At 46.2% G+C, this 26,876-nt stretch overlaps 2 protein-coding genes and 1 long non-coding RNA gene across 5 annotated transcripts; 2 read left to right on the top strand and 1 right to left on the bottom strand.

The window, feature by feature from the left end:
- Window positions 1–3,780: 3,780 nt before the first annotated feature.
- ndufb6 (NADH:ubiquinone oxidoreductase subunit B) lies at window positions 3,781–9,678 on the top strand. The gene is given in 4 exon segments (NM_001292148.1): window positions 3,781–4,048; window positions 6,711–6,803; window positions 6,963–7,007; window positions 9,498–9,678. Coding segments are annotated over 4 exon segments (390 nt in total). The 5' UTR covers window positions 3,781–3,868; the 3' UTR covers window positions 9,570–9,678.
- Window positions 9,679–11,083: 1,405 nt separating this feature from the next.
- On the bottom strand, window positions 11,084–12,358 carry LOC103187221. Of its 2 annotated transcripts, none has more exons than XR_006085345.1 (3): window positions 12,315–12,358; window positions 11,633–11,766; window positions 11,084–11,146 (listed from the first exon to the last, which is right to left on the bottom strand). It is a non-coding gene; the product is annotated as an uncharacterized LOC103187221 (long non-coding RNA). The 2 variants fall into 2 exon arrangements; XR_006085346.1 differs by lacking the exon at window positions 12,315–12,358 and adding an exon at window positions 12,220–12,306.
- Window positions 12,359–12,870: 512 nt separating this feature from the next.
- On the top strand, window positions 12,871–26,805 carry toporsa (topoisomerase I binding, arginine/serine-rich a). 2 transcript variants are annotated; one of them, XM_007906612.2, is made up of 3 exons: window positions 12,871–13,151; window positions 17,194–17,234; window positions 21,989–26,805. In XM_007906612.2, the coding sequence occupies exon 3, from the start codon at window positions 21,992–21,994 to the stop codon at window positions 25,178–25,180; it is 3,189 nt and encodes a 1,062-aa protein (XP_007904803.1). In that variant the 5' UTR covers window positions 12,871–13,151; window positions 17,194–17,234; window positions 21,989–21,991; the 3' UTR covers window positions 25,181–26,805. The 2 variants fall into 2 exon arrangements, with proteins under 2 accessions (XP_007904803.1, XP_007904800.1); XM_007906609.2 differs by lacking the exons at window positions 12,871–13,151; window positions 17,194–17,234 and adding an exon at window positions 19,249–19,535.
- The last annotated feature ends 71 nt before the right edge of the window (window positions 26,806–26,876 follow it).

A 26,876-nucleotide genomic window follows, 5' to 3' on the forward strand; every position in this document is an offset into this window, starting at 1 on the left:
GTAGTAATGAGATGGGTGATGGAGAGTCACAGCACAATGCTCCTGCACTCTGCTTGTGCATCACATTTGCATCAAAATCCACTGAGCATTAAAAACAGTCTGCTAACAATGACCGATCAGCCATTAATCCAACAAGCTTCTCCAGTGCTGCCAGTATCAGGAACTATAGTGAGTTCAATTTTTCTGTATACATGTCCCTGGATTTGGTTTACAAAATATGATCACCCTACTATTAAGCCCAACCAATCCACACCAGTATTTTTGCTCCACATAAGCTTCCACCCCTACTCTTCCCCTCTCCCATACCCCACGATTCCCTTCTCCCCCTTGTATGCATCAAGTTTTCTCTTAAATATGTTGATGCTATTTGCTGCAACCAAAGTTTCTGGCAGTGAGATCCATATTCTCACCACCCTCTACGTGAAGGAAATCCTCCTAAATTCCCTGATGGGACGTCCTTCCGACGTGAAAGGCACTCTATAAATGTAATTTTGTTTCTGTTTGTTGTGTTAGAGCTACCACTAATTGTCATATTTATGCCCTCTAATTTTGGCCTCACCAACAAGTGGAAACAATGAATCAACATCCACTTTATCGAATCCTTTCATCATTTTGAACAGCTCTATCAGATGTCCTCTCAATCATCTCAACTCTAGGGAGAAAAGCTGTAATCTATCCAATCAGTCTTGATAGCTTTAGGAGAGTATGTAGTGCCATCTGCTGGCTTGATAAGTATTATTTTTTGGACAGGAATCTCAAATATCATGAAGGCCTTTCAGCAAGTTTGGCTTTGTTTCCTGGTAAACCTTAGCATGTTGCAATTTCTTTCTATAGTTAAATTTGGAACACAAATTTACATTGTGAATGCGAAACCTTTTTCATAAACTGCACTAAGCGCTCCGAGACACTAGCCCATGTGAAGGGCACTATATAAATACAAGTTGTTGTTGTTGCATATTACAAGTGGTACTTTATACAGAGTTTTTCACCAAGTCCTAGGATAAGGTCTTAAGGCACTTTACAGATACAATGTGATTCACTGGGCAAGAAGGATATTGACCAATATCACCAACAAAGAGATAAGTGCTGTAGATTTTGTACTGTAATTTGGTAGCTTATTTGGTTCTTGATCAAGCCAATTTACTGGATACTCTAGGATGGACAGGTTTAATACACATTAATTCAACACGTTCTTGCCTTATCCCCCTTCGTTGTTTCATCCCATGATGAGACTGGATGCAGGACAGAGTGGATTGATTTTAAGATTGCTGTTGTGCACCACAGGCAAATGATTTGGCATGTTAGCCTAGACTATGTGATTTCAAAGCCCAACTTGGGATTTGAACCAGCAACTTTCTGACTCAAGAGGCAAAAGTGCTACCCCAGCACTACACTGACATCTAGCTGTACATGAGCAGATGCACAGTTTAATAAAAAAAACTTGCATTTGATATAGCACCGTACCATTTCATTGAGATGTCTTGAAGCGCTTCACAGAATATATTGTATTTTGTGGGCAAAACATAGAAGCCAATTGTGCACAGCAGGGACCTACAAATAGTCCTGGATTGAGTAACCAATTTTTTAAAAGTTTCTGAAAACTGTCCACACTGATGCACAATAACGGTTCATTCTTCTCAATCAGATGATGTCCGCTCTTGTGCCAAAGCTATATCTTGCAAAATCCAGTTCACCTCATAATTCTAATGGTAAGTGCCTGTTCAAGTGGACGTTAAAGATTCCGACACACTATTCAAAAAGAAAAGGCAGTGTCCTCAAGATAGAATTAGTCATTCATTTCATAGATGTTTGTGAGAAGTTGCTGCTGTCTTTGTCTACAATAGCCGCAACACTTTGCAGTAATTACTCTGAAGAGCTTTGAGATGTTTCCATTTAATAAGATGATATAAAAAGTTCTTTCTAGGTGGTCTAGACCTGCTCATATAGGAGTTTCCAAAGACTTGCACCTATAAGAGTTTGCATAGATCTACCAGCAGATCTAGATTAAGGTTTAGGGGCTCCCAGTGATATAATTCTATATCTGACTGCCTGTAGCATTCCCTCTATGTGTAAGATGTATGTTTTTGAACATGGAATCGGGCCTCAGTTTTTGGGGCCTAGGTTTTGGATGAAAAATAAAAGTTTGCTGTTCTTCAGTATCCTCTCCCGCACCAGGCTCCGCTAACCAATTACTCCCATCCTTGCCCGGCTTCATTGGCTGCCCATCTCTCAGAGAATCGAGTTCAAAACTCTTGTTCTCATCTTCAAAGCCATCCAGCGTCTTGCTCCCCCCTACCTATAATATAATAATAATCCTTGCATTTGATATAGCGCTTTTCATGTCTTCTAGATGTCTCAAAGCGCTTCACAGAATATGCTGTAAAGTGAATTGACTGTATATTTGTGGGTGAATATTGACTGTATAATTGTGGGCGAATCTCTGCGATTTCCTAACTCTATATCAGCCTGCCCACTCCTTCTGCTCAGCGGCCTGCTTCAGGTTCCCTGAACTTCCTGCCCCACTATTGCCGGTCGGGCATTCAGCATCTCTGCCCCCACTCTGGAACTCTATCCCGCAATCCTTCCGCCTCATCCCCTCACTTGCGTCCTTCGTCCTGTCTAAAGACCTTCGTCTTTGACCGTGCCTTCGGCCAACCTTCCACCCCCACCTCGAACCCCCCCACCCCCTCTGCCACCTCACCTGACCCCAACTCCCAGCTTGGGACCAAACCCCTTGATTGTCCAATGCCTGGGGCGTGAAGGGCACTGGAATAATAATAATCCTTGCATTTGCTACAGCTCTTTTCACGTCTTCTAGACGTCTCGAATCGCTTCACAGAATATACTGTAAAGTGAATTGACTGTATATTTGTGGATGAAATGCAGTAGCCAAATTGCGCACAGCAGTGTCCCACAGACAGTCGTGGATTGAAGTGACCAATTTATTATTTTTTTTGCTATACAGTGTAATTTGTTTTTGCACGGCCCAGCACTGTATCAGCCTCCATCTGGTTCTGCATTGGCTTCCTGACTCCGTCACTCAACCACAGACAGTATTGTTGACAGCGATATATGGTGTGTGAATATGGGCATCTCCACCAGAAAGAGAGAGACTCGTCTTGACAGCAGTCGTCCCAGATTGACAGCGGTCCTCCCAGACTGACACCCCAATCCTCCAGACAGACACCACTCCAGACAGACATACACACCTCCTCCTCCCCCCCCCCCCCCCCCAGACAGACACCACTCCTCCAGACAGACACCACTCCTCCAGACAGACACCACTCCCCCAGACAGACACCACTCCTCCAGACAGACACCACTCCCCCAGACAGACACCTCCTCCCAGACAGACACCTCCTCCCAGACAGACACCACTCCTCCAGACAGACACCACTCCCCCAGACAGACACCACTCCCCCAGACAGACACCACTCCTCCAGACAGACACCACTCCCCCAGACAGACACCTCCTCCCAGACAGCTACCATTCCCTCAAACACCACTCCTCCAGACAGACACCTCCTCCCAGACAGACACCTCCTCCCAGACAGACACCATTCCCTCAAACACCACTCCTCCAGACAGACACCACTTCTCCAGACACCACTTCTACAGACACCACTCCCCCCCCAGACAGACACCACCACCTCAGACACCACTCTACCAGAGAGACAGACAGACAGACAGACAGACCTACTGCAGTCGCTCCCCCAGTCAGTCCTCCAGTCAGCAGGGGTCGCTCTCGGGGTTGCGCGGTGTTGGTGCCGCTGGTTGTGGCAGTTGTCGGTGTGAGTGTCGGTGTCGGTGTGAGTGTCGGTGTGGGGGTCGGTGTCGGTGTGGGGGTCGGTGTGAGGGGACCGGGGAGATGCCGTTGGGTTACACGGCTGATGAGAAGCTGCGCACTGAGCAGTTGTCGGGGCTGCGGCGGCGATGGCTGAAGGACCAGGAGCTGAGCCCCCGGGAGCCGGTGCTGCCCCCACAGCGGGGCCCGATCAGCAGCTTCTGGGACGGTTTCCTGAAGCCCCGCAGCCTGTGGAGGGTCTACGTGAGTCCGTGTGTCTGTGTGTGTGTGTGTCCCCGGGAGGTCATGTGTGTTATTGTAAACCAAGCACTCTCAGTCCTGGCCATTGCAGGCGTTAGAGGTCATTACAGCCCATCAGAGGTCGTTACAGCCCATCAGGGGGGCGTTATAGCCCATCAGGGGGCGTTACAGCCCATCAGGGGGCGTTACAACAACAACAACAACAACAAGATTCCATTTATAAAGCGCCTTTCACGTCAGGAGGACGTCCCAAGGCGCTGCACAGTTGGGTCATGACCCGAGCATTGGGGGGAAATGGTGAGGGTGAGGGGAGGGAAGGGAGGGAGCGAGGAGGGGGGAAATGGTCAGGGTGAGGGGAGGGAAGGGAGGGAGCGAGGAGGGGGGAAATGGTCAGGGGGAGGGAAGGGAGGGAGCGAGGAGGGGGGAAATGGTCAGGGTGAGGGGAGGGAGGGAGCGAGGAGGGGGAAGAGAGTCGAGAGGGGAGCTGAAGGCACGGTCAAAGAGAAAGGTTTTGAGACCGGCCTTGAAGGAGGAAAGGGAGGAAGCGGCGAAGGCACTGGGGGATGGAGTTCCAGAGCCTCGGGGCTGAGAGGCTGAAGGCCCGACCACCGATGGTAGGGCGGTTGGGGCGGGGGATGTGGAGCAGACCGGAGCCAGAGGAACGGAGGGTACGGGCAGGTAGGTAGGGGGATAGTAGGTTGGAGAGGTAGGAGGGAGCGAGGCCGTGAATGGCCTTGTAGGTGAGGATGAGGATCTTGAAATCAATCCTCTGGGGGATGGGGAGCCAGTGGAGGCGAGCGAGGGTGGGAGTGATGTGGTCCCGAAGCCTGGTGCGGGACAGTACACGAGCTGCAGAGTTCTGAATGACCTGCAGCTTGTGGAGGGAGGTGGCGGGAAGGCCGGCGAGGAGAGAGTTCCCATAGTCCAGCCTTGAGGTGACAAAGGCGTGGACCAGAGTTTCAGCAGCGTGAGGGGTGAGGTAGTGCCGTAGTCTGGCGATGTTCCGGAGGTGATGGAAGGCGGTGCCAGTTGTGGTGCGGATGTGAGGGAGAAAGGACAGCTCAGGGTCGAACAAAACGCCGAGGTTCCTGACTGCTTTGAGAGGTGGAGAGTGCAGCCTTGGATGCTGATGGTGTCAGCGCCTGAGGTGCGGAGGCGCTGACGTGAGCCAATCAGGAGGGCCTCGGTTTTTCGCACGTTGAGCTGAAGAAAGTTGTCTCTCGTCCAGGACTCGATGTCGGACAGGCAGCTGTCAGGACATCGGTGGTCGTGGAGTTGAGAGTAGAGGAGGAAAGGTAGAGTTGGGTGTCATCCGCATACATGTGGAAGTTAACCCCATGTCTGCGGATGATGTCACCGAGGGGGAGCATATAGAGGGTGAAGAGGAGGGGACCGAGGACAGAGCCCTGAGGGACACCACATGAGACAGTGCGGGGGGTGGAGGAGAAGCCATTCGTCGAGACAAAGTGAAGACGGTGAGAAAGGTACGACCTAAACCATTCAAGGACAGTGCCTTGAAGGTTGAGGTGGGAGGACAAGCGGTGGAGGAGGATAGCGTGGTCGACCGTATCGAATGCGGCCCATCAAGGGGTGTTACAGCCCATCAAAAGGTGTTACAGCCAATCAGGGGGCATTACAATATGACAGGGCATTACAGCACACCAAGGGGCATTACCACATTACCATTACAGCACATCCAGGGGCATTACAGCACATCAGGGAGCATTACCATAAGACAAAGGGCATTACAGCTCACCGGGGGCTATTACAGCACATCAGGGGGCATTATAATAAGACAGAGGGCATTACAATAAGATAGAGGGTATTGCAGCCACTTTGCGGGCACTGTAATAGGTGAAAAGGAGAGGGATGGGTTTTTACCTTCAATTTCCTGTGATATTTCCACTATCGGCAGGCGGGCCTTCCGTCACTCTGCACCGCCCTCTGGAACTCCATCCCACAATCCCTCCATCTCACTCCCTCCCTCTCTATCTTCAAGACCCACCTCAAGACCCTCCTCTTCGACCGTGCTTTTGATCTCCCTGCTTCCCCCCCCCCACCCTCCCCTGTCCCCCACCCCGACCTTCAGCTCGGGTCCGAAACACTGTCTGTCCAACGCCTTGGGACGTCCTCCTGATATGAAAGGCACTATATAAATGTAATTTTGTTGTTGTTGATAGAAATTAATCACAATAACCCTTGAATTTGATATAACGCCGTATTACGCAGTCGAGATGTCTCAAAGCACTTCACAGAATATACTGTAAAGTGGGTTGAGTGTGTATTTTTTTATGTGGGTGAAACTCAGCAGTGAGTTCACGCACAGCAATGTACCCACAAACTGCCATGGAGTGAGTGACCAATTTTACTTCGGAGATTGTTGGCCAAGACACTAGGAGAAACTTCCATCTCTTTTCGCGTGGGATCTTTAACGTCCACCTGAACAGGCAGATGGGACCTCAAGTTTGATGTCTCACCCAAGGCACAGCACCAGCACTGCAATGAAGTGTCAGCTTAGATCATGTGATTCCAATTCCTGGCATTGGGCTTAAGCCCACAACCTACTGACTGAGACGCGAGAGTGCTACCAACTGAGCCAGGCTGACAAACAGCGCTGGGGAAGTGACTCGGAGCAGGGTATTTTATCCTGATGTTTCTTTTTCAGACTTACAAGGCTTGTCAAGCAGCTGGGAAGACTATCACTTGGTTACTAATTCCCGCCTGGCTTGCTCATTACTACCTGAAGTACCATATTGAGGTGAGTATCAAGACAGTGACTACAGAAGGAAACCTAAATAGACGAGAATTGGATGTGCTAAAATTTTACTTGCAATTTGGGGATCTATTCAATTTTTGACCTATTGCAACAATATGTTGGGAAGAATACAACTAACCACTCTTAATTTCCATTCCACAGGCTAAGCCATTCGGCACAGTGGCAGTAAAGCCCAGGATATTCCCAGTAAGTTGTCATTAACATATTGCTTTTTCAAAGAGCAGGCACAGAAATAATAAGCCGAAGGGCTTTCTTCTGCACTCTAAAATTCTATGGTTCTGCACAGTCACCACAGTGTTCATATATTGCCAAAGTAGTGGCTGTTGCGCTGTTTGTGAATTCACATACCACTGAACAGTTTCAAATTGCACATTGAAATGTGGCTTTTTCTCATAAAATAGCACAGTCTATCTAAGTTCTCAGTGCAGTATCTATGTTTAGCCCTTTGGAGACTATTTGGACCATTAAAACTATTGAAGTTTAAAACTTCCCATATGTCACTGTGGGTGCTCATATATTGCATCTTATGAAAACTAACTTTACCCGTTGCAGCTTCGTTTGCAACCAAAAGATCCAATGTGGAATGCAGATTGAAATACAGACAGACACACTTACTTATCCTTGAAAGGTTCGATTTTCACTTAGGCATCTTTATAATAATAATAATAAATGTATAATTTATAATCACTGGGACGTCCTCCTAGCATGAAAGGCGATTTTAAAATGTAATTTTGTTGTTGCCGCAGCTTAGCTTCATCTGTGTTCTATATTTTGTTCCCACCACTACATGTGTGCTCTGACACAGGATGCCACAGCTCCATGGTCAGCCGGCCCGGCCACCAGGTGCAACTGCACAATGCCACAGCTCCACTTGGACTCAACGGCCACCAGGTGTAATTGCAGCAAAAAACGCAAAACTGAAATACATTTTAGGTCATACCTCACGAACGATAGGAAATACCCGAAAACAAACATGCCCACGTCACTCCCAAGTGCAAGACCTTTTTGATGAGGTATAAATCGTGTCTCTACATCAATCAATTATTGAGATCCTCCTTGAAGCGCAGACAGACAGGCATTGTCGTTTTATTAGTACAGAAGATAGAAAACGAACAAACTGATGGTGGATCTTACTTCTATAGGATTCCATGAAACAAACATGATTCATGGGATCCTATAGAATCATGAATAATTGTCACATCTGATGCAGACTAGTTGGTCTTAAAAGAAGCTTATATAAACTTTCAGTGGTTCAAATATAATCTTTTGCTCTTCTTTGGAGATGATATTCTCTTCGTCAGCACCCCCACGCCTCAGGCACTGACAGCATCACCATCCATGGTTGCACACTCCACCTTACTAAGCCAGTCCGCAACCTTGGCATCTTGTTTGACCCTCAACTATTCTTTCTACCCCACATCCCTGCAATGTCCCGCTCTGCCTTCCCTGCCTCCCAGCTCCACCACTGTCTCACAACGCAGGCTGCCTAGACCCTCATACACACATTCATAACATCCAGGTTCAACTATGCAAACTCCCTGCTTGTCGGCCTCCCCAACTCGTCTCTCCATAGGCTGCAGATCATCCATCACACAGAGCATACAGTTGAAGATCCTGGTCCACACCTTCAAAGCCCTCCATGGTCTTGCTCCCCCTACCTCTGCGACCTCCAATCTACCCACTCCCTCAGCGAGCTCCGGCCTGCTTCATGTCTCCTGCCTCGCTCACCCCACCATTGGCGGACAAACCTTCAACCACTCTGCCCCCACCGACTGGAACTCCATCCCACAGTCCCTCCACCTCACTTGCCTCCTTCAAGACCTGTCTCAGCACCCTCCTCTTCGACCGTGCCTTCGATCACCCTCTTTTCCCCCCACCCCCCCAACCTTCCCGATCCTGCCCCCAGCTCGAGTCCGAACCACTGATTGTCCAGTGCCTTGGGACGTCGTCCTGACGTGAAAGGTGCTAAACAACTGTAATTTTGTTGTTGTTGTTAATACCCATGGATATTGTTTTCTTAATACTGTGGAATTTAGAGTATTTTATTCCATTTGAGACCCTTTGTTCCCTTTGCTGTGCAAACATGGATAGGGAACAACAATAACACAAGGATTTATATACACAGGATAATGTTTTGAGGTGCTTCACAGTGACGGGCTTGGGGTTGGATGCTGAGCAAGAGAGCTTGGGGAGATGGTAGAGGCCATAAGCGTGGTCGAAAAATGAGGTTTTGAAACAGGACTTGAAGAGCTGGGTGTGGGGAGTGGTGGGGGGAAGTGAGAGGAGGGAAAGAGGGAGGGAGATCCAGAGGTTATGGGTGTAGAAAGCTCTGCCAATTAATAGGGGTTCCGATGATTGGGACGGGAATGTGTAGCAAGCCCACGTTTGGCAAGCAGAGAAATGGGGGAGGAGGAAATCAGAGAGATAGGGAGGTACCTGGGGATGAAGGGACACTAGTTCTGATGTGACAGTACCGATGGTGAAGGATTTATTATTATTAATAATCTTTGCATTTGATATAGCGTCTTATCAAGTTATTGTCTCAAAAGTGCTTCACAGAATATTAAGTGGATTGACTGTGTATTTTGTGAATGAAATGTGGTAGTAGCAGCATATATTTACCCATTTATTAAAGGACTTGCCCCAGCTTTCATTTCCTTTGATTCATTGCTCCAGGGTGACACCATCATGGAGACAGGAGAGGTTGTTCCAGCAATGCGAAAGGAAGCACATCAGGAACATCATTGATCAGAGGAAAAAGGCAGCAGCATTGAACTAAATGTCCGGCGGAAACTGCTGAAAAATTAACCTTGTAGAAAAATACATTTTATTTATCATTAAAACACGGATTTACTGGAATACAAAAGATTAATGTATTCTCATTTATACACTTCACAGACCAACATTGACTGGTTGGATTCTCTCCTTCATCATCCATGCCCACCCCCCCACCCCAACTGTGTGCTGGATTCCTCGCCACACACTATAATGGCGTCCCAGTCTCAGCTGGATGGTGGTAAGATTTCCAGGTGCCTGGCCTGTGAGTGGAGACAAGACAGTGATGCCTTAAGAGCTGACCTCCCAAAGTGTCCAAAGGACTACAAAAAATTTCCACACGGAAAAGAACTATTAAAGAGAAAGTACCAATTTTCATAAGAGAGGCCATGAATTTTTACAAATAGTTTTTAAACAGTTTATAAAAAGGTATAGGCCAGTATCCAACCCCGATCTCTAGGTTGATTACACAAGGTTTCCAGTCTGAGTTTGTGCTAAAACTACAAGTTGATTAATTGGGACTTTTTTAAGAATGATCAAATTATACGGAATGCATTGGTATCTTGACAAAATGTGATCAGAAAATTGATCAAAATGTATGAATTTAGATTACCATTTCTTCCTTTTAGGGTATTTCTAAAATGTTAGGTATTCAGAAAAAACCTTGACAGATCGAATTATGTCAAACTTTTGAGCTTGTGTATACAAAATGACTCTTCATTTACATGTTAATTGTATACTTTAATTTGTTGGTAACAAAACAGAAGAAATAAGGAATTAAAGATTAACAGTAATTATATCAAAGAATGTATATTTAACAACAACATCAGTTTGCATTTATATAGACTTGTCACATCGGGAGGACGTCCCGTTGGTTTGGAATTAAGAGAGGGGTGGAGAGCAAGGGGGGTGGGAGTGGGAAGATGACTGAAAACACAGTCAATGAATCAGGTCTTGAGATGCATCTAGAAGGAGGCAAGGGAGGGTGCAAGGCAGAGGGACTCCGGAATGGAGTTCCAGAGGGTGGGGCCAGAAAGACTAAAGGCCTGACCCTTGGGAATGTGGAGCAGGCCAGTGCTCACTGAGCAGAGGGAACCTTTAAATCCCCCAACTTAATATGGCTCATTCACTCCAAGGCTGTTTGTGGGATATTGCTGTGTGCAAATTGTCCCTATTTTCACCAGATGTAGACATTCTTTCGAGAAGGATTTGTTGTCAGTCTTCAAGCACTTGATACATTCCACGAAAGTACTGAATATTAACTTGGTATGAAGATTTTTTAAAATCCTGTGATCATTCTGCTGTTTCCGATTGCTGTGCAGATGTTTTCTTTGTTTCTCCCAATCCAAAGATAAAACACGCGATATTTAGTGTGTGTGTATCTCGCCATTTCTCAAGATTTGTCAATCTGTTAGAGAATGTTAATTGTCATTCAAAATCCTAGTCTGTACTGATGTGGGAACCTTCAGATTTTCCAGATACCACAAAGATGCGAGTCTGCATGCGTAAACGACAAAGCCCCAGGAGAGGAGGACAATGGCCAGTAATATCTGTTCAGGAAACAAAGACACATCAAGGTAAATGATAGAACCAGTGAATAACTTCATCAAAGCCTGCTAACTGTACCTATAGTGTTACCCCTACTTTAATAATTGCAAATAGGCTGTCTTTTTTAATTATTACATTTTATCATACAGTGTGCCATGTGCGACATTACACCTGTGTGGATCATTAATCAGACTATTTATGGGTAGCACATTGCCATTTCACTTCTGGCTTGAATCCAGACCTGACTGAAAAGTCTTCTCTGTCTGTCTCCTAACTAAAATAAAATTGTGTAACAATCTTTGTAGTTGCGGATCCACTGCTAAGAACTCCTTGACTGAAACTCTGCGGCTATTCTTCACTAACTTTGTTTCACTTACAGCCCAGCTCCCTGATGAAGTCATGGCTCATCATCGGCACCAACTATTCGGAGGCTGGAAACAAACTGAGCAGCTGATCACAGGGCCAATCAGCAAAGCACCCAAACTCACCTCTGGCTTCCAGACAGGTAGCATTGCTGGGGACGCCTACTGCATTCAACTGCTAAGTAATTTATCTCTCAATCCAGGCTGCAGACTACATCACTCTGTCCAGTCAAGGAGTGTTAAACAGCTCACTGCGCGGCCTGTTATAGTAAGTACAATTTGCTAAGTACAGCCATAAAAAGACCTTTTAACTCAATTGCTGTCCAATGTCAGAAGGTATGATCATCAGCTAAACATTTTAAGCAACAATAACAGGAAAGAAAGAACTTTCATTTTTATATTGTTTGAGTGCTTTGCAATTACTGTATTTAATAATAATGCTTGATATAATATTTGATATAATAATCCTTTTGCATTTGATATAGCGCTTTTCATGTCTTCTCGACGTCTCAGAGCGCTTCACAGAATAGACTGCAAAGTGAATTGACCGTATATTTGTGGGCGAAACGCGGCAGCCAATTGCGCGCAGCAGACATAGCGCCTTATCACGCCTTCGAGACGTCTCAAAGCTCTTCGCAGAATATATTGTAAAGTGGATTGAGCGCATATCGTGTAGGCAAATATGTTAACGATTTCACACAGCGCGATCCCACCACAGCGACGTCTGTCAGGACATCAGAAGAAACCCTCTACTCTTTTTTCCAATAGTCAGGCCATCTTTAACGTCCGCCAAAGGAAGTGGTCTCACCTCCTCCCGCAAAATGAGGTGCTCCCCCCCCTCCCTCCCCCCCCCAGCACCGCAGTCCCGCCTGCCTGCCTGCACAGGGGGAAGGTTAAAGATAATGTGTCGCTCCCGGGGTCCCTGGAGAACGACCCCCCCAACCCCCAAAAATTGGGTCACTCAGTCCACGGCTGTTTGTGGGACACGGCTGTGCGCACACTGTGCGGTAGGTTTTCCCGCAGGTGTGGCGGCGGCTGTGCTGCACGTGACTCCCGCTGCCTCCCCTCTGCCGCCCACTCACCAGACTGTACACGCGGTCCAGCGCGCGTCTGCTCACGTACATTATGTCGGTTCCATTCACTATGGCAACCGGACAGGACCGGCGGCACAACGGTCAGGGCGGCGGTCTTCCAGTATCCCGGCGGTCTTTGCGTGCCAGGCTTTCCCGTCCATTTCCAAGGCAACATAGAGGGGCGGGGCGAGCCGGGGAGGGGAGGGGCCATGGACCGGAACTGCATCACTAAATTACGCCTTCCTGTATCCCAGAGGCTGCCGGGATTGCTGCAGCTGCTTGGCGGGCTGGTCCTCCAGTATCCCGGAGGGCAGTGCGGCGCCGTCACCCACCGTGCCTGTGTGATGGTGTAAACAGCCTCACAGCGGCGCAGGCAGGGGCCGGCCTCAGGCTCAGGCCTCAGCCTCAGGCCTGTCACAGGGGCGTGTGGACACTGAGTCAGGCAGTCACGTAGTTCACCAGCCGGGACGAGGCTGCAGTTGGCCGGAGCGGCGGCAACTCTCTCTGGAGCGTGTGATGCGTGAAGTTGGCGGCCGAGCAGGTGCCGGAGTGAGCGGCCCCGGAGGCTGCAGGTGAGAGGCCCAGAGCCCAGGCAGAGGGCGGGGTCGGGTTGCAAACTCCGCTACAGCCACAGCTACAACATCAGCATTTTTTGTTGGTCAGTCCGGTGTCTGCCACGTGCCGACACCCGTCACCATCCTGAACAGTACCCAACCCGAGCTGAGGTTTCCATGTGTCCCACCTACACATGGGAATCCCAGAGAGAGATTGTTGGAATGGGATGTGCGCTCTCTCCCTGGAGGGACACATCCTGTTTACCTAATTCCAGATAGTATTAGGCGCAGGTTGGCAAGAGCCAAGGCTTGGGGACCCGGAGTGTGCGTTGGGTACTGCTGGAGTCTAACCGGCTAAAGCCATTGCTTGCCATTGATATCGCTGTCCGGCAAATTACAGCTTCAGTACAACCATAGATGAGCCTTCAGTCACTGACTCAAACACACCCTGACAAGCTGATGAGCTCAGCGCAGTCAGCAGCGCTCTCACTTCTGAGTCGGAGGGATACCCCCCAGGTCGGGACTTCGAATCACACAGTATAGGCTCAGTCCAACAACCACCACCACAAACAAGCAACAAATTGCATTTGAGCTGGGGGTTGGATTCAAGAGGGGTGGACAGCAAGGTGGGTTGAGGAGAGCGGATGACTGAAGGCACAATCAAATCATGGTCACGGTCTTGAGATGAGCCTTAAAGGAGGCAAGGGAGAGGGCAAGGTGAAGGGAATGTGGGATGGAGTTCCAGGTAGGCAGGATGTGTCACTTCAGGAGCCAGTCATCATATTATGTTGCGGTCAATGTTCTGATCCATGTGATATTAATCACGTAAGTGGCTAGAGCACCAAAATTGGAATTTGTGGCCTTCATGTGCTGGTTAGTCGGATACTGGCTTTTTAGAAAAATCAAAAAGCAGATACCCAGCTAACCTACAATAAATGTAGGCCGAACAGTGGAAGGGTCAAAAGTCCAATGCTGTGATCTCGGCTTTTCTGACTTCAACGCTGAGAAAATCACATGAACTACATTATCTAACGATGAACCTGCCCAGGTTCTCAGCTCCAGGGACCAAGTATCACATAAACATTTAATAGATAAATGTGACTGAGCTCTTGAGTTGTACAACTACATCAATGCAGTAAATCGTGTGAAACACTTTGAGACTTTAACAAATTGATAAGGATTGTTATATTTATTTAGGTTCATTACATGTATCGATCAAATAGAGTCTCTTGGTCCTAACCTCTCATTTGGTGAATACTCACTTTTATGTATGGGTGCTGAGAGATGCGGTGTCCGGTCTCCACCATATCTAGGTTTTTTCACACCACCTTGCAATGACGTTCTGGCTGCAGCATTGAGTAGTTTAATTATACCTAAGAAAGGAAAAACCTACAGAGAAACTTAAAACTGTCTCCAAGACAAGTTTTCAGAGACACCCACAAGACTTGACCAGAAAGTGTGGCTTCTTTGTTGAGTGATTTACGACAAGCTGGAAACTGTGATCCCCAGTCTCTTCACTTTAATATTGATAATGCTGGGAAGAGTTCAAAATACTGGAGTAAACGTCTTGAAAAAAAATCTTGAGATGAAGAAAAGTTCTCAATGTAAAAGGAAATTCCCTTAAAACAATTATTTTTTTCCCTTCCCTCCCGCTCCCTCCCTTCCCTCCCCTGCTCGGGTCCCGACCCAACTGTCCAGTGCCTTGGGATGTCCTCCAGACATGAAAGGCGCTCTATAAATGCAACCTTGTTGTTGTATTTTGTATCTACAGCAAGGATAATGTAGTCTTTCAAGGTCTGAACAACAATCCTCTCCATGAAGAGAGTGTTGCTTCAGACTGGCAGTCTTGTACACTGTGTGGCAATGTAAAAAGGTTGCATTTAATCTGAAGGTTACATTTTACACTGACATAACTTCCTATATGCTGCGTGCTATAAGCACCTTTTGTGTCACTTCCCATATGCTTGTGAACTGCAGAGGAAGAACTATTAATGCCATCTCCAATGCACTGTTGCCTTGCAACTCGCCAGAAGCCAGTGCCAGATGTTGCCGTACTTAACATAACCTGACTACGCTATGAAAAGATTTGGGCTAAATGGACCTTGTGTTATATTGGGGCGCGTAATACTTGCATCCTTCATCTTGATGAACACACAATTAGAAGAGGGGAAAGTTGGTTCAGATGCACCTGCATTATTATGGTGTTTGTAATGGATCTGTAATGTCCTGAGCTTTTAGTGTAACAGGTAGTGCAGATGGATCACATAACACCGGAGGCAGCAACAACAACAACGTGCATTTATATTGTGCCTTTCATACGAGGTAGGAGCCAAGGAGAGGGAGGTGACCATAGGCGCGGTCAAAGAGGAAGGTCTTCTGGTGTGCGCTGAAGAAGGGCAAGGCAGCGGGAATAAGGGAGGAAGTCCTGGAGTTTTGGGGTATAGTGACTGATGATGGAGCAGGGTGGGGTGGGTGCACATTCATGATCCCAGGACAGGGATCCAAAGACAGCAGGGCTTGAAAAATATTGTCAGCTAGTCATGGCCAACTGGAAGTTAAGCAGCAAGAGGCAACATCTCCTTTGCTGCTTCCAAGGCCGTTGTGACCAGGAGCGCAGAGGAAATTACCCTTTGAGTCAATTGCTGGTGCCTTTGGTAGGTACATCGTCCTTCACTTCATAGGACAAATGCAGCTTCAGAGAAACTGAACTTTCTGTGGCCTATAGAAAATCCGAGCTCAGGATCCCAAGGGATTTTAAGGGATATCAAGAAAAGGTAGGAAAATGGATTAGGGAGTTGCCATAAACTTAATGGCAGGGCAGACCTGATACATGGGATGGCATACTACTACTCCTGTTCAAAGTCACCACTAAGCAGCGGTTAGAATCACAGCACTAGCAACACAGGCCATTCGGTCCAGATAGTCAGTGCCAATGTTAATACTCCACCTGAGCCTTCACCAATTCTAATGCCCTTTTCCCTTCTCTCTCATCACTACATTGATTTCTCTTAAATACATTGATGGTTTTTAAATAGTTTATGGTGCACTAAATTACTGAAGTGATATACGTACAACAACAACAACAACAACAAGATTCCATTTATAAAGCGCCTTTCACGTCAGGAGGACGTCCCAAGGCGCTGAACGTAGTTAATTCCTGCATTTGATATAGGACCTTATGATGTCAAAACGTCTCAAAGTGTTTCACAGGATTTATTGTATAGTGTAATTTATAGGCAAACCCAGCAACAGATTTGTACAAGCAATGTTCCACAAACAGCCATAAGGTAATTACCCATTTTATTTATAAACGGATTTATTGGCCAGGATACTGGGAGAAATTTCCTTACCTTTTTGAATAGTGTCATGGGATCTTTAACGTCCACCTGAACAGGTAGTCGTGACCTTGGTTTAACATCTCAAAGTACCTACAACAATGCAATATACCCCCTTTGCTACATTGGAATGTCAACCTGGATTATGAGTTCAAAGTCCCAATGTGGGACTTGAGCCCACAACCTTCTGCCTCAGAGGCGAGAGTGCTACCAACTGAGCCAAGTTGATACCTGTGGTAGAATGGGCAGGTTTAGGAACGCCTCTTTCCAGATTCCCTTATTTAAATATTTCACCCAAAGTACAGATTGGCTTTCGTGCACTTCACTTGGACAAAGTGACCTTGCCAATTTTCATCTGGGCCCGAGATCTCTTACCAATGTCTTCTCTCTGTGAGAATTTGCTGCTTGAGTTTCTCAGAGGAATGTACAGTATTCAGAAACCAAATTGAAATCAGAATCTTGAAGCTTGATGGGTGGAGAGGTACCAAAAAGACCCTGAAACTAGCCACAACATTGTTCTATCAGGGTCAGTTTAGAAACTTCCTCAGGCTGCTCAGAGGCTGTTTATCCTCTGCTGGCTTGACAAGGTGCCCAGGTGGGCTGTGAGTTTAAGAGAGTTTAAAACCGTGTCCTCTCCTGTGTCAGAAAAGGTATCAAGTGCTGCATTTTAAACTTGATTTAAAATATTTTGTAACGCACCATAAATTACATATTTCTTTTTACAGAATTATATCGTGGATTGTGAATTTTGCAAACTGAATACAAGGTACAGTATTTTTTTGTTCTATGATGTTGTTGGTGTGAATTCAGTCTGAGAACCGCGGTTGTATTACAGTGCTTCAGAATTTTTCAAATTCAAATCCTATTTCCTGAAGGGCCGTGATGACTTCATATTTTGGCTCATTGTTCCTAATACCATACTCAATAACATTGCCGGGTGCTTTATTTCTGTTCAAAATTTGGGCTTCTCTGTCCTTGGGTAGGGAGGGTGGGCTGGGGAAGGAAGAAAATATGAAAAGCTTTACTGTGTGTAAGCTGAATAAGTATCCGAGTCATAAGTGTAGAGCTTTCATTCTGCTTCTGTTGTGTGATCGGACAAAAAAGGTGAAGAATATCAGAGGAATATCAGCCACCTGTATATGACCAGAACTACAGTGGAAGCCGCTTTAGCCGGACCCAGGTTAACCCTGGACGCGAGGTAAATCTGACAAAACGGTTGTCCCTAATGTGTCCAGCTTAAACGGCTTCCACTGTTATATAGTCTATGTCGCTGAAGTGAATCTAGACACCAGGTTTGTGCGATGAGAACATTCACGAACAGTGACACATCTTTGACATGTTCAGATATCCAACGATGTGAGTTCAAGAGTAGTCATCCTCATGACCTCTGCCCTCTTGCTCCGTACTGTATGCAAGTGAGATTTGTGAACCCAATGGCAAAGCTTTTTTTTTNGCCTTTGCTGGATGGAGTAGGTTGCTCCTGAGTAGTTTATCCTTTTAAAGAGTAAAAAAATGGTGTTGAGTCTGTTTTTAAAACTCAAAAGATTGCTGGAAAGAAGTTGAATACAAACATTGATGGTCTTTCATACATATTCTCACACAGACTCTGCATTGTGGAGGTTAGTGTCCCTCATATAAAGAGAAGGGAGTTTCTCCCGGTGGCCTGGCCAACAATCCCCCAAATAAAATTTGTCATTCACTCCATGACAATTTGTGGGACATTGCTAAGCTCAAATCGCCTGCCACTTTCGCCCACGAATGGCACAGTCACTGCAGTTAAATCCTACAAAGAGCTTTGGGAAATCCTTCTGACGCGAAACGAGCTATACCGAATGTAAGAACTATTATTATTTTATTATACAAGAGGTGTGCAAATGGTAAAATCATTGCATATATTGCTCAATGAGGTTTTGCATTGCTGTATGAATGCATGCATGCTGGGACAGAACAAGGACAGCAGCAAAACAGCCATAACTGGTTCAAGAGAAGTCTGAAGATGATAGGAGGCCTTGCTTTTGACCCTGGCATTTTCTCCCATTTGCTCGCTGCTGTCATGCTTTCTAGGACTGTATTTGCTATATACATTGCTGGCGTCCGTGACTGTCACAAGATTACATAATTTGTGACGAGAGCTCTGAATGACCATTTTATTTGGGGAAAAGGTAGATGGGATCTCAGTTTAACGTTTCATCAGAATAATGACCACTCCGCTGTAGTGGAGGGTACTCTCGACTATATCAGCTTAATCCCACAACCTCTGACTTGGGGGTAACAGTGCTATCAACTGAGCCAGTCTGACACTCGGTTACTGACAGAAGTCAAGGAGAATCTTGGTCTTGTCAACATTGAGTTGTAGAAAGTTAGCATTTCCAAGACTTGGTATCTGATAGTCAGTTGGATAGAACAGCAGTGGTCCTGGAGTCGAGGGTAGAGGCATAGAGATAGAGTTGAGTGGACCCTTGCCTCTGCAACTTGTTACCAAGGGGGAGCATATATAATACAAATTGACATTTATATAGCACCTTTCACATCGGGAGGAAATCCCAAGGCAGATAACAATCCTGGCTTGGCACCTGATCTGGGAGTGGGAGCCAAGGGTAGATTGAAGGGGAAAGATGACTGAAAGTGCAGTCCGAGAGGTAGATCTTTAGTCAGACTTTGAATGAAGTGAGGGAGGTGTGTGTGTGTGTATGTATGTGTGAGTATATGTGTGGTCCGTATAAGAGGAGATGCCTGAGGCATAGAGTCCTGAGGAACACGTGTTGACTTCGGGGGCGGGGGGGGGGGGGGGGCTGAGATGGGTAAAGGTCAAGCCAGAAAGGACAGGCATGGAAGGAGAAAATGAGGAGAAATGGTGGAGAAGGATACAGTAGTGGATGCTATCGAAGGCAACAGAGAGATTGAAGCGGCAAAGGAAGCTTTGGTGGCAGGAGGAGAGAACATCATTGATCAGAGCAGTCTCGGTGCTGTGGGCAGATTGAAGGGGCTTGTAGAACGAATATTCGGAGAGGATCGAGTGAAGTGGGGAGGTGACGACTTGTTCCAGCTCATTGGAGAAGAAGCACAGGTAAAGTGTTCTCAGGAATTCCCCTTGGAGAAAATCCCAGTATGGTAACATTAACCACCAAATGCTTATCGAAATGAGCAGCACAGTGCGACTTTTGTTGTTGTTATAAAGCTTTGTATCTAAATTTATATTCCTTTGCAGCAAATGTTGAGATTTCTGCAAAAATCTTTTAATTTTTTTCTGTTGGTGGAGCACTATCACATTCCAATCACAGGTGTCAGCTTAGCTCAGTTGGTATCACTCTAACCTATGAGTTTCAAGGTTGAGGGTTCAAACCACAAATTGGGATTTGGAATTCATATAGTCTATACTGACACTCCAATCCAATGCTTGGGGTGTACTGCTATTGGAGGTGTCATCCTTCAGATGAGACGTTAAACTGTGGTACTTTCTGCCAGGTTGATGTTAAAGATCCCATGGCACTTCTCAAAAAGAAAAGGGAGTTTCTCCCGGTGTCCTGGCCAAAAGTACCCCAAATAAAATTGGTCACTTACTTCATGGCTGCTTGTAGGACATTGCTGTGCGGCAATTAGCTACTGAGTTCAGACAACCACACCACTTTTCAGTACATCTTGCGAAGAGCTTTGTGATGTCTCAATGACATGATAAGGTGCTATATCAAATGCAAGGATCATTATTCCTGACGATGAGTGGTGGTTGCTGACCTCCGCTCAATGTGGTACTTGAAAGGATTTGCAGACAGCAGGCGTTTAGCTGCATGTAGCTATGTGAGTAACTGGTGGGGAAATGGGGCTCAGAAGAACCAAATGTAAACAAAGTCCTTTGAGGAACCGCAATCTCCTACACATCGGAAAGTATTGAACGGTACCCTTGCATTGCTTCCTCAATCTTTCTACTGCCTCTGATACCATCCACCACTCCATCCTTCATCATCTCCCCCTGCTCCACATGAGATTACTGAAAGTAAATCTGTCTGTGTATTCCAAACTGTACAGTAAGTGAGAGCATCAATGTGAAATATTGGTGCTGTTAATGTCATTATAGTGTTAGGCATGTGTACATGTTCAGCTGATCTCTTTAATTTACTTTTTTAGACATAGTTCAACCATTCTAAGCTTGTTATGATGCACACTCCGTTTTCATATATCTGATAATGCAGCTATTTATCAGTATCAGTGCAGTTTGAGTACAACGGGGGGACTGCTGGGTACTTTGATAACTCATATTAAAGCCAAATTAAATCTTATTCCTGATCTTATACACGTGGACACTACAGGCAACCTTAGGAAAGCTTCCTTACTCCACACATCTGTTTACCTAGGAGTAAGTAACAACCCGGGTGTTGGTCAATTGGCGGATCGCTTCTCAGGGGTAATAATTCCTCAAAAAAAATTGGTCACTCAATTCACAACTGTTTGTGGCCCACTGCTGAGCGCAATCGGCTGCTGCGTTTTGCTAACAAAACACACAGTCAATTCACTTTACAATAAATTCAGTGAAGCGCTTTGAGATGTCTCGAAGATGTGATAAGGCGCAATATCAAATGCAAGAATTATTATTATCTCAACGACATGATAAGGCGTTATATCAAATGCAAAGATTATTAAGGTACATGTGCAAGCTATGATTTTTCTTCCTTGGTTACAAATCTCTGTAAATCCAGAATGCCATCTGCAGTGTCAAAAATCCACTTTAGGTATAGCTGAGGCTGGCAACCCCCTAATATTGGCTTGGTTTCTGTCAGTATTTTGTTGTTCACATTTATGATGGGATTTTCCTCTGAAGGTGTGGAATGCAGTAACATTGTGTAATATTTCCCCACCCACAGTAGTGGTTGAGAATTTGGAAGTTGTTAAGAGAATCATGCAAGTCTGTAAGTGAAAACTGTAGGTTTGAATGGGGGAAAATTGAGCTATTAGTTTGATTTGTAAAGTTTGTGCTCTTTAAGATGGTCTCATTTCATGCACAGGTGTCCGTATTTGAGAAATACAGTTCAGCCCTTCAGGGTGTTAGTCAGCTGATGCTGTGCATTCATATTGCAGGGTGAGTCAGCCATTTTTGCAGGACTCTGCATACATTAACGCCTCAAGCAAAAGGGAAATTTGAAACGGGTAGTGTGGTCCTAGCTGGATAAGCAGCGGGAAAGCTTACCAGATGCAATATCAATAGCAAGCTATGTGGTTTTAGTTGGTTGGACTCCAGCAGTACCCCAACGATCACTCTGGGGTCCACAAGTCCTCCCGAGGTGAAAGGCGCTTTACAAATGTAATTTTATATTGTATTGCATCCGAGTGTAGGTGGGATGCATGCAATTCTCAGTTTGGTTTGGATCCTTTTGAGCATGGCGATGGGGTTTCGCGCATATCAGACACCCGGCTGATCAAAAATAGGCTATTATGAAATAGGAGTTGTGATTTTTACACCAGTTTTATAGTAGATCCATATTTTGTATCTGAATCATACACATTGAGGCATTTGCTTGTGCTTTTCAGATAATGGCGTCTGCTGCGGAGGATTTGACGATGGATAGCCAATTTTCACCGAAAGCAGGAACGAGCAAAATTCCACAGGGTGTGCAGGCAGACGCATCACCGGATGCAAAATGTCCCATCTGTCTGGACAGATTTGAGAACATGTCCTATATTGATCGCTGCTTTCACAAATTCTGCTTCCGCTGTATTCAGGAATGGTCCCGCAACAAAGCGGAATGCCCCCTGTGCAAGCAGCCCTTCAGTTCCATCTTCCACAGCGTCCGAACAGAAAGTGATTTTCAGGAATATGTACTTAAGGCAACAGAGAATGGTTCCTTTGGCAGTCCTGATGGGCAGAGGTTTAGATACAGGACAACACTGACCCGGGATCGGAGGATGACGTTTCAGTCTCGCAGGTCTCTGGTGACCTCATCGCTCCCTGATAACGGGGTCGTGTTTGAGGGACTTGGACGTCAATCTCGATCGCTCCAGGGACGCAGCTTACGGCGCATGATAGCGAGACTGGGAGCAAGGAGGAGAGCACAGTCCGAGGGCAGGTCAGTGAGGATCTTCCAAGAGCAGGAGATGGTCAACTTCAGACGGGAGCTGTACCGCTCGGGAGTGCGCGTCAGAAACGTGCAGGACGGTGGTCGCTACCGGGACATCTCGGCGGAGTTTTTCCGCCGGAATGCGGCCTGTCTTCACAGGCTGGTGCCCTGGCTAAAGCGCGAACTCTGCGTCTTGTTCGGCTCCCATGGTTCCGTGGTCAACATAGTGCAGCACATCATCATGTCTAACATAACCAGGTACGACCTGGAAAGCGAAGCTTTTCAAGAGGACCTGAGGCCCTTTTTGCTCAGCCGCACTGACCATTTCTTGCACGAGTTCATAAGCTTTGCCCGCGCCCCGTTTAACATGGAAGCATACGACCAGAGAGCTAATTATGACTGTCCAGCTCCCTCCTACGAGGAAGAAAGCGACTCCGATTTATCTGTCATAACTATATCGCCCGAGATGGAGAACATTCAGGAAGAAGATCGACCAGTCCCTAATCCTTCAGAGATGGCTCTAAGCCTAAGTCAGACGGCCTGGGATGACGAAACTCCTGGCCCCTCCTATTCAATTGCAGAAACAGTGGAGCAGGGGGATTCCTCTCCCGCCGAGACGACTGTATCTATAGAAACTCCCCCACAGGCTGGCCCATCCTCACAGAGCATATTGATAAAGACTGACCCGGGCTCGAATGAAGAAAGCGCTAACCGTTCGGGTGACGACTGCTTGATAATGGGTTATGTGAAGCCTCTTGCTGAAAGGACACCCGAGTTGATTGAGCTAAGCTCAGATACTGAGGCTTCAGTTCCTGACACTGACAACAAGGTAGTCAAGCATCCTGTGCATTTACGGTTCCATAGCAGCCAGAGTAGCAGCAGCAACAGCAGCAACAAGATCAGCGGATTTTCCTCTTCCTCCACTCCCTCCTCTCCCTCCGCTAGATCTTCTGAGTCCAAAGAACAATGGAAAAGGAAAAAAAACAAGAGGAGAAAGCACGGTCGATCAAAAAGGGAGGAGCACCGAGGTCACAAGAAAAGCTGTCACTCTGGGGACAGTACTTCCTCCTCATGCAGGGACAGGACAAGGATTTCGAGCCGGAGTAAAAGCACTTCCAAAGGTAGATCCGTGTTACGTTCGCATAGCAGAGACGGGCACGATTCCCAGAGGCACCAGCAGGCGAGGAGCAGAGATAGAGGTGCACTGACCCACCCTGAATCCAGCCGAGATGGACACAGGGACAAGGGTTGGAAAAGAAGGAGCAACCGAGATCGGTCTTCCTCACGGGACCACGCAGGATCGGGGAGTAGTGATAGTCGGACGCACTGGAACTGGGAGCAGCGGAGGAGAAGGTGGAAGGAGCGAGACAGGAAGTCCTCTGGGAGAAGTCTGAAACAGCCACGGCACAGCGACAGCCTGGTCTACAGGCCCAGGGATAGATCGCGGTCTCGGAACAGGGGCTATGCTATTGCAAGGGAAGAAAGGAGGTCCAGGAGTAGAGAGAGGATGTACAGTTACATGCGAGAGTACCAGGAGAGGAGCCGAGGTTATTCCTACCAGTGGGAAAAGTACAGCTACCACAGCAGAACCAATGATGGTCACGACTCTGTAACCAGGACCAGAGCTCACTATAGGAGAGGCTCTCCCAGTTCAGATTATAGGATTCAATCCAGCTCTGAGAGCACAAGCTTTAGAAGCCCAAGTAGCCACAGGGAAGATGTTTTCTACCATTACGGGAGTTATAGGTCAAGAAGCCCATCGTCTAGGTTTAGAGTCACTGGTAGAACTGAGAAAATGAGGCAAGAAAAACCTGGGGGGAAGAGAAAATATAAAACCCATTATTTAGAGAGTTCCTCTAATAAACGCAGTACTAACACAGCTTTGCAGGTTACTAATGTATCCGAGGGACATGCGATACCCAGAAATGAGAGCGCTTCTCCTGGGCGTCTCTCACAATGCAGCAGCAGTCGTAAAAGTAGTCATCGTGAGCCACATGCTGTGCCAGGCCACCAGGCCCCATTGAACAGGCTCAGAGAGAAGGACAAGAGGAGCTCGAGTGTGGAAATAGTGTACGAGGGAAAGGTCACGGAAGCCAGCAAACGGCACAAAAAGAGGAAGAAGCACAAAAAGAAACTGAAGAAGGACCAGAGCAGTGAGGAGTGCGCAGAACGGGCCCCCCGCTCCCCTATCATCATAACCATCGACAGCCACAGCGACAGCGACGCGGTGGTAGTATCTAGTGCGCAATACGACACCAGCGATTTGGGGCCAGCCGACACTACCCTCAGGCCGACTCAGTGTGAAACGTGTGAGGACAAAAGCACAGCAGAGCCAGAAGAGGACAAGGATTCCCTGAACACAGCTGTCCCAGCCTCCAGTCAGATAAGCAGTGAGTCTTTGGACATCTGCAGTTTGTCCACAGACTCTGACTTTGGTCCTGAAAATCCAAGTGCGCAGGTTTGCAGCGACCAAGAGGATGTGGAGCCAGCTTCAGATACTGATACCCATCGGAGTATGGGAGTGCAGGAGCAAGAGCACGAGTCCCATTCAAATAGAACACCTCTTCCCAAATCATCTCCAGACAGACCACCTTTGATACTAAAAATCCCAAAGAGGTTCCTAAACAGGACCAACTTGTTTCACCAATCTGCTGGAAACGCATGAGAACTGTTCAGTACAGAGGTGAATTTTTTGGGTTGAAATGGGAAAGCGACTCCTTTTCCAGGGGAGATTTATTAAGTTCATACAATAGCACTGAGAAAGGATTTACAAAGGTGCTGTCAGTCACCAAGCTAGTATCAAATGTAGAGAATTGTGTTTTTTTTTAAATAAATACAAAAATGCTTGTGAATGGTTGCTACCACTGTACAGATCATTCAGCTGTTCAGGTGCCTGTGTGACAAGATGTTACTGTATGTTTTTAAAAATATGTATATTGGAAAGTTTCTAAACTTGATTGTGTTAGGGACAGCTCTGAAAATGTTAACATGTTTTTTTCAGCTGTTTTTGTTATCATTTATTTTAACATAGCCAAAGTACATCATACAACCTTTGTTTTGCACTAGGCTATCTGTAATCATGTCCAAACTGATGGACATCACCACCATGAACCAATACAATGGTACCTAGGGTTGTGTAAAGAATTGAGGTTCAGAAATAATCGCCAACTGTATGGAATATTTCCTCTATTTGTGAAGCTTTACAGAAAAAGTTAACCATAGCTTGGTGGATTGCCCTGAGGCAATGACAGCAGATTGTACATTTACTCTCTGAGCTGGTAGGCACAAGAAACAAAAATTAGAATAAAGGCAATTTGAACTTGTTGAGGTCTTGATAGAAGTCCTTGCTGAGGAACAACTATAACAATCAACAGGTCTTGGCACCTCTTGCACCTCTGAAGAATGTCTGGCCCAAAGTTTTTGAGTAATTTTTATAAAGTAATTTTGATGATTTTTAATTTTGTGCTTCTAATCGTGAGGGAAGTTATTGCTGGGAAATGGAACCCTGTCGGATTTTGGACACCCTGTTTCAGTCTCAAGTCCTCCCAGATCAGATGTAGCAAAGCCAACTGCAGAGTAAAATTCCCTTTATTAAGACTTCAGCAATTGCCTTACTCAACCTCAGAAGAGCACCCCTATATGTACCATATTGACATTTCTGTCCCCCAGGCTACTCTTGATAAGGAGTGAGTTCAGACCGCCCACAGATCCTTACAGCAACCAAACCAATGAGAATTTTCCAATCTGTCTGGGTTAAACCGAAGAGTAGGTGCTTCTGATTGGTGAAAATTGGAAAAATTCGGAATAAAATCTCTCAACTAAAATCACGATTGGAAGACAGCTGGAGATTTCAACGTGCTGTGGATTTGTGGTTATGAACAAACACATTTTGTTGTCTCGAGTCCTGGTAATAGTGACAGGCTATATTTAGTGCCACCTTCATATTGGGGATAAACAGTTATGTTTCTCATTTTGTAAATATTTGGAAGAATGAGGTGAAATGTACCAAAATACCTACCCTTGCCATTTACCATTACAGCTGTTTCTTAAATGAATCAAGTCAATTGCAGCTGCTGATTTCCAGTCATTGATAATGTTTACTATCATTTGTGTAACAGGACGGAATAAGTCCATTTACATTTGGTGCAATCTACACACGGTGGCCAGAGGAAGTGCCTAGCCTTTCTCTTTGATTTTATTTCTTTTTCTTTATTTTCACTCTTTGTCCTACTTCCACTGTTCTTGGCAGGTCTTGATTAAAATCCTATTTATGATTTTTGTTTAAAAAAACAAAATCTAGTGTTTATATATATATATACATACACTGCCTTAATAACAGACGGATGAGCAAGTGTGAGCAT

The sequence above is a fragment of the Callorhinchus milii genome, unplaced genomic scaffold (assembly GCF_018977255.1).
Source record: "Callorhinchus milii isolate IMCB2004 unplaced genomic scaffold, IMCB_Cmil_1.0 Scaffold1, whole genome shotgun sequence".
NCBI lineage: Eukaryota > Metazoa > Chordata > Chondrichthyes > Chimaeriformes > Callorhinchidae > Callorhinchus > Callorhinchus milii.